This window comes from Tenrec ecaudatus, chromosome 10 (assembly GCF_050624435.1).
Source record: "Tenrec ecaudatus isolate mTenEca1 chromosome 10, mTenEca1.hap1, whole genome shotgun sequence".
In the NCBI taxonomy this organism is placed as follows: Eukaryota; Metazoa; Chordata; class Mammalia; order Afrosoricida; family Tenrecidae; genus Tenrec; species Tenrec ecaudatus.
This window is the reverse complement of record NC_134539.1, coordinates 156,611,609-156,619,199: the sequence shown is the minus strand read 5'-3', so window position 1 is coordinate 156,619,199 and position 7,591 is coordinate 156,611,609. Positions and strand designations below refer to the sequence as shown.

The following is a 7,591-nucleotide window of genomic DNA, read 5'->3' as shown; positions in this document are numbered from 1 at the left end:
CGCTGGGCCCCAGGGCCCGCTGCCGCTCGTCCCCCACCCCCTTCTGCACTATCTTTCTCTGCCGGGCGCCTGGCACCGAACCTCTCTTCCCGTCCTCGCCCTCTTAAATGCCCACGGCTGCGTGGGGCGAGTCAGTGGGCACCGAGGTTGGGGCACGAGCTGCCCCGGGACCGATGTTGCCCCCTGCCGGCGGCTCCCCTGTGTCTGGGGCGCTGATGACGCAATTCGATGCAACTGTGAACTGCAGTGGAGGTGTCCGAGGCCCTCCGCTGGGGTCCCCGGGCCTTGCCCGCGGATGAGCGGACGGCGGGGGGCGCCGCCGATCCTGTCCCCACGCTGTCACCCCCGCCCTAAGGCGACACATCTCTGCGCGGCCCGGCTCCCTCCCGCAGCTTCTGGAGAGGCTCGAAGCGCCACAGCCCTGCAGCACCCGGCCCCCTCCCCCAGCCCCCCCACTCCCCACCCCGCGTGGCCCCCTCCCCTGCAGCCCGGCCCCGGCCGCGGGTAGGCAGGCCTGCGCCAATCGGGGCCGTGGCCCGCCCCCTGACGCCGCGCTGCCCGCAAGCCCCGCCCGCTGACGTCCGGATTTGCATGAGTTCTTGTGCACCGCGGCCCGGGCTCAGTTGTCTGAGCGAGCGCGAGCGGAGCCGGGCGGCTGGCCGTGGGCAGCGGGCGGCGGGCGGCGGGCGGCAGGCAGGGCGGCAGCGGCGGCCCGGGGGCGGCGTCTCGGCCCTGGGCAGCAGCGGCGTCCGCGGAGCCAGCAGCGTCTGTAGCGGCGCGGGCCCGGCGCCCCGGCGCGCTCGGCCGGGTCATGGAGCTGCCAGCTGTCGGCGAGCATGTCTTCGCTGTGGAGAGCATCGAGAAGAAGCGGATCCGCAAGGTGGGGCGGCCACGGGGGCGGCGGGTGGCGCGGGAGCCGCGGCCGGGCGGGCGGGCGGCGCGGTGCGGGCGGGGGTGGGGAGCCGCGGCCGGAGCCGGGATCCCGCGGAAGCTGATGGAGTCGCGTCTCTTCCACCCGCAGGGCAGAGTGGAGTATCTGGTGAAATGGAGAGGCTGGTCTCCCAAGTAAGTAGCGGGGAGGCGGAGGGGCGCGGGGCCGGGGCTCGGCCGCTGGACCAGCCGGACGGGGGAGGGGGGGCTGGCGGCCGGGAGGCGGGGTGGCGGAGGAGGGGGTGGGGAAGTCGGTGGCAGGCACTGGGGAAGCCGAGCCGCCAGCCGGAGCCGGGCGCCCAGTGTGTGCTCGCCTCTCCGGGAAATGCCATCACTAATTTATGCACTAAAAGAAGCCGGCGGAGCTGGAGAGGCGCGGGGCCGAGCCGGGGAGGCCGGCGCAGGGAGGGAGGGCGCAGGCACTGACTGATGTGCAGCAGAAAATGGCTCCTTTCCCCTTCCCTCCACCGAACGGCTCCATATTGCAAAACCAAAAAAAAAATTAAAAAGCGACGAAATTGCAATTGTGTGCCTCCTCCCTCCTAGCTGTGCAGCGAGGGGACGCCGAAAGGCAGGAAATGTTGGGAAGTGCTACTGCAGCCCTTTTGGTGGGGAATGGATATATTTTTTAATTTGAAATGCGATGGCACCGGATGGAGACAGACGCGCAGGCACACACACTCACACACACGCGCGCACAGGCATATTTTTGTGCTTCTGAATATTTGGGGGTTGCTTGCCCGTGACAGCGGGCTCCCGGCCTGCCAGGGGCTCTGGGGGTCCGCGGGCTATCGGATTAGGGATCAAATAGAGACCGGCTGAAGCTCCGGTGAAGCCTGGGGGCCGGGCTGAGGAGGAGGGGGACTGCGACTTTGCCATTTCGGCTGCTTTGCACGCAGGATGCCTCGTGGACAAAGTGTCTTGGGAACGTGTCTCAGTGACGTGCTGAAAATTCTTGACAACTGCAAAATAAACTGCTGGTTGGCTTTTTCGGGACCCGCTCCCTTTCCTCCCTGCCCTCGTGAGGTTATTTGACTTTGGTGGCTATCGGGGAGTGTGGGAGGCCTGCGGAAGGCCAAGGCTGTGCCCCCCTCCCCCATCTGCAGCTTAATAGCTTTCGGTTCAGGAAGGCAGCGCGGGGCCTTAAGTCCTTCCCCACCTGGAGGCCCAGAAGCTGGCTCGCTTGTTTTACGCCCTGTACCCTCCCTTTTCCCTTGCAAGATATAACACGTGGGAACCTGAGGAGAATATCTTGGACCCCCGGCTGCTGATCGCCTTCCAGAACAGGTGAGCGTCCCCCAGCCGTCGCCGCTCTGACCGTATATGGAAAAGGGAAAGTGGGCGCCGCAGCAAAGGGAGGGGCGAGGGTCAGCTGCGAGAGAGCCCCAAACCCAGACCAGACTGGGCCCCTCTGCGACCTCGCAGCCTCTGCCTCTGTAACCGACGTCCTTGGTAAAGGCTGCAGCCTGGAGTGGGGGCGGGGCCCTGGAAGGTGAGGCTCGCCTTTGGGGGGAGCGATGGCTGGAAGGATTTGGTGTGAGTGGCGTTGGGTCCCAAGCCCCCTCCCCCCCGTCACGCCCCTGCAGCTCCACCTCCGAGACCAAGGCGTTGCTCTTGTCCCCACTGGCTGCTGGCACGGCCACCTTGCCGGGCAGCTCCCAGGGAGCTGGTTGTGAAAGCTCCGGACGTCACGGAACTGAACTTAACCTGTTGGGGGCTGGAGAAAAGTTGACTCAGACAAAAGTTGTTTCATTGCCCCCCACCCCACCCCCTAGGCAAATTGGCATCTTAAAGAGGGCATGCTCTGTCTAGCCCTGAGGCCTCTGACCGCCCCCACCCACGGAGCTGCTGTGAGGGGGTGAGAAGCCCCTTCCTGGGGTAGGGATGGAAGGGCAAATATGGCCCAATGGATATGGCTGGGTGCTGCGGGGGTGGGGAGGGAGTTGCTGACTTTGGAGGGGTTCATTTTTGTGCACACAGACTTTTCTCGCTGTGGGGCTGCTGGAGAGGAGAGGGGCTGAGGAGGTTGCCCTGTCCCCTATCCCCTTTATTTTGCATGATTTCCTGTGGCGTGTTTGACTCTACAACTGTAAACTTGAGACCCTCTGAGCCAGCGCCTGCAGAAGCTGCTCCCCCGCGACACAGGGGGGCGCCGTGCAGGATTCCTGCTTGGGGCTCCACTTGGGGGTTCACCCTGTAACCATGTCAGCAGCTGATGCCAGATTGCATAATCTCCCCCTGGAGAATTCACACGCAGGCTGTTGCAATGCCACGCAACTCCGGAGTCAGGCACAGGCCCTGACCCCAGGGCCTGGGGAACCCTCCCAGGGGAGCCCTCAAGCCGGCGGGCGGAGGCAGGGGCGCTGTAGACCCGAGAGTGGGTCTTGGCCCACTTTGGCGAACTGCACGCCGGCCAGGCGCCCCTCAGCCAGTGAAGGGCCAGGCCTCTATTGACCGGCGCCACCGCCTGCAGGCTGTATTCATAATTTGGAAACCTGGGCCTGCCGCGCGGACCCGGCAGGCCCGGCCACGGGAGGAGGCGGGGCGCCTGCACTCCGCCCCCGGCCCGCCCACCCGCCCGGTCGCTAGCCGGGGTTCCCCAGGTGGCAAGGAACCTGGCCGGCAGGGCCTGGAGGCCAGCCCCGACTCCCAGCCCCTAATTGGCTCATTTGCCGTTGTGTAAACAAGGGCGCCGCCCCTCCCCCTGTTTAGTGCCTGGCCTTTAAGGAAACCAGTTCTCCCTTCTGCAGGCGGCCCGCGTTATCTGAATCTTAATGAGGTTATTAGCATCCTTGGTCTGCGGTGGAGAGAGACCTTGGTTGGTGTGCTCCGCACACTGTGGGCAAGGCCACCGGCCCTAGGCTGGGAGCGACAGCGCAGGGCTGGGTTGCCAGCAAAGAGGCAGGAAGGGCTGCAGGGGCACTGGTTCAGGTGGAGAGCCCAGAAGTGGGAGGACTCCCCTGTGCAGATGAGCAGAGCCTCAAGTGAGGAGCAGGGTGCTGGGGCCAGACTCAGGCGCCCAGCTGGACAGAGGTGACCTTCTGCCCTGGCTCTTTACCTCCGGCCCCCAAGGAAAAAGACCCTGAGGCTAACAGTGCTGCCCCCTGTCCCCTCCTCCAGGGAACGGCAGGAGCAGTTGATGGGATATCGGAAGCGAGGCCCGAAGCCCAAGCCGCTGGTGGTGCAGGTGAATATGCCAGCCAACCCCACAGTCCCAGGCCGCCCACGGGACCTCACCTTGGCATTGCCACGTGAGCTGCCTCCAGGCCCTGAGGGCGGTGGGAGTTCTTCCCAGAAAACCCCAATCCAGCCTCTGTTCTGCTAGGCGTGCGCGCACACGCGCGCGCGCGCACACACACACACACAGTGATCGGGTGGAGGTTGGGACCTGGGATGCTCCCAGCATGCCCTGAGGCCCTACCAGCTCAGACTTCTCACTCCCCACCCACCCACCGGTTTTCCCCCTTCTCCCCTGCAGGTACCTACCTTTGCACGGCGCTCTAACGTGCTGACTGGGCTCCAGGACTCCTCTGCTGACAACCGAGGAGCCAAGCTGGAGCTAAGCGGGCAGGGCAAGGGCCAGGCGCACCAGTATGAGCTGAACAGCAAAAGGCACCACCCCTACCAGCCGCATGGCAAGGAGCGTGCGGGCAAGCCCCCGCCGCCGCCAGGCAAGAGCAGCAAGTACTACTACCAGCTCAACAGCAAGCGACACCACCCCTACCAGCCGGACCCCAAGATGTACGACCTGCAGTACCAGGGTGGCCACAAGGAGGCGCCCAGCCCCACCTGCCCGGACCCCGGGGCGAAGAGCCACCCGCCAGACAAGTGGACTCATGGCGCGGGGGCCAAGGGCTACCTGGGAGCGGTAAAGCCCCTGGGCGGAGCAGCTGGGGCCCCGGGCAAGGGCGCTGAGAAGGGTCCCCCCAATGGCATGCCGCCAGCCCCGAAGGAAGCGGTGACAGGCAACGGGATTGGGGGCAAAATGAAGATTGTCAAAAATAAGAACAAGAACGGCCGCATAGTCATCGTGATGAGCAAGTACATGGAGAACGGCATGCAGGCGGTGAAGATCAAGTCCGGGGAGGCTGCAGACAGCGCGGCGCGCTCCCCCAGCCACAAGAAGCGCGCCCCCGCCGCCGCCGCAGAGGAGCGCCACCCCCCAGCCGACCGGACTTTTAAAAAGGCGGTGGGGGTGGGCCCAGAGGAGAAGAAGACAGACACGCCCTCCAAGAGGAGGGAGGAGGAGGGGCCGGGAGCCGGGGACCCGCAGCCCCTGGAGGCTGGCTCCCGAAAGCTCTCCCCGGCCAAGGAGGCGTTTGCCGAACAGCCCCTGCAACTCACCACCAAGCCCGACCTGCTGGCCTGGGACCCTGCCCGAAGCACACACGCGCCCTCCCACCATCACCCCCACCACCATCACCACCACGCCGTGGGCCTCAACCTCTCTCACGCGCGCAAGCGCTGTCTTTCCGAGACCCACGGCGAGCGCGAGCCCTGCAAGAAGCGGTTGACGGCTCGAAGCATCAGCACCCCCACCTGCCTGGGGGGCAGCCCGGTCGAGCGCCCGGCTGACGTGCCGCCGGCCGCTGGCCATCCGCAGCCGGAGGTCATCCTGCTGGACTCAGATCTGGACGAGCCCATAGACTTGCGCTGCGTCAAGACGCGTGGCGACGCCAGGGAACCGCCCAGCTCCCGCGCCATCAAGCCCGAGGCTCTGGTGGAGGTCGCGGTGCCGGCCTCTGCGGCCCAGAAGCCTCCCTCGGAGGCCCAGGACGAGCGGGACGAGGAGCCGCTGTCCGAGTTCAAGCCCTTCTTTGGGAATATAATTATCACCGACGTCACTGCGAACTGCCTCACCGTCACGTTCAAGGAATACGTGACGGTGTAGCTGTGGCGGGAGGGTTTGGGAGAGTGACGTCTTCCCCGCAGAGAGGGTGGGGGGTGGCGGACTCCCCCTCTCTCCTGGACCAGACCGTGGGAGAACCAGCCCCCAGGGCCCACACTCTGAAGTCACCGCAGGAACTCCAGCGCTCTGGGGGGCACTGGCTCCTTTCCAAGGGTACCTGGGGGTCGAGCCCTCCTTCCCGCCTGCCTACTCCCTCCCTGGCGGCCCTCAGACCCCGGTCTGGCACGGGCGCGGCGGCGGCAGGCGGTGGAAGTTTATAGTATTCTATTTTAACTGTGCTAACTTGTCAAGTGCTGACTTTGCTCCGGTTTGTACGTGGTGTTATTGAAATGTATTGTTTGAGCTCAGAAGGCCCAGCCCCCCACCCCCTTGGGCTGATATATCTATATTTATTTGTAGGTATTTATATATTGAAATATAAAGACCTAGATTTATGGAGTTTCCTCTAGATCATGTTATATTCTATATCAGACGAACTATTTTCTGTTTCCCATCCGCCCCTCCACTCAGTATTCCCCTTGATTTCACGTCGGCCCCCTCTGCCCCCTCCCACGGACTGCCATGCCAGGAACCTTGGTATATATTTTTTGATACTGTACACATGGACGTGTCTTTCTATGTGCAAAAAAAAAAGGAAAAAGAAGTTTGTTAAAAGCCTAAACAAGCTCTAGAAACAGCTGCTACTAGGAGATGTGTAAACCGTAAGCTTCCGATTTTGCCTGCTTGAATGTAAATATTAAATGGCGATGTTGACGGTGCATACTTGCGGTCTGAGCTGAGCCAAGGGGTGCGGAGATAGACCCCGCCCCCTTCGACCTCTGGAACGGTAACGGACCCCCTGCCCCTTGCGCATTAAACCATGGTAAATCCCAGCGCTCTTCAAGCTCTTCAAGTTTTGGACACCACAGAGGTGCCCCGCTTCGGGCGAGTTGGGGCACTAGGGAGGGTCATTACTGACATAGGTCCAAAGCTGGTTTAGGGACAGGTAGTGTGTAGATAGGGCAAAGGAGGGAAGGGGAAGGCTAGATGTGGCTCCACCCCCCACCCCACTCCTGCAGCTTACCCTCTGGCCTGACCTTTGTCCACCCCTGCCCCCTTGCCAGGGGCGCCCCTCTGTAATCCCGTACTGTAGGGCAGTTTGACTGGGGTGGGGACCCCCATGCCAACCAGCGCTTACTCCCAGCTACCATCACATCACGGCCCGCCCCACGGAGGAAGCAGCCAGGAGCACCCCCGGAAACCAGCTGGCAGCAGTGGGGGCTGGTGCTTCCTGCGAGGTAGCAGGAGGGGACAGCACACAGACCCAACTTGCCCTCCACTGCCGCTTGCAAAGGGGGGAAGGGAATAGTCCCCACTTTAACCTTCCCTCTGTGGGTGGCAAGGCCGGTGTTAGTATCGGAGAGGAAGGGGTTAAGTGTCCGCAGGGGGCCATCTAAGGGGGCTGAGCTCAGCGGGTGGCCCTCAGGAACAGAAGGGTCCTGGCAGTTCACAACTGGGGGACACAGCCCAAGCTGGGGCAGCCAGGGCCAGAGATAGAAGGCCCAGGCTGGGAGCCCTGAATGCGGCCAGTGTGGCCACTATTGGCTGCTGGCCACCAGCGGCTAGGGTGGGGGAGGGGCGCTGGCGCAGGGGGAGGAGAGGGAGGGAGGGAGGGAGGGAAGTTCTCAAAAAATACCCCTGGGAGTTGCTGGCGCTGGCTTTTGTGAATTGGCCCTCCCCCACACCCTAGCCCCCTTAGAGTGAGGGCAGCCC

The 7,591-nt window shown here is 63.8% G+C and overlaps 1 protein-coding gene across 1 annotated transcript; it reads left to right on the top strand.

Annotated features, from left to right (window-relative positions):
* Positions 1 to 644: 644 nt before the first annotated feature.
* On the top strand, positions 645 to 6,711 carry CBX4 (chromobox 4). Its single transcript, XM_075562312.1, has 5 exons — positions 645 to 880; positions 1,022 to 1,065; positions 2,152 to 2,217; positions 4,051 to 4,117; positions 4,409 to 6,711. The coding sequence occupies exons 1-5, from the start codon at positions 812 to 814 to the stop codon at positions 5,819 to 5,821; spliced, it is 1,659 nt and encodes a 552-aa protein (XP_075418427.1). The 5' UTR covers positions 645 to 811; the 3' UTR covers positions 5,822 to 6,711.
* Positions 6,712 to 7,591: the final 880 nt, after the last annotated feature.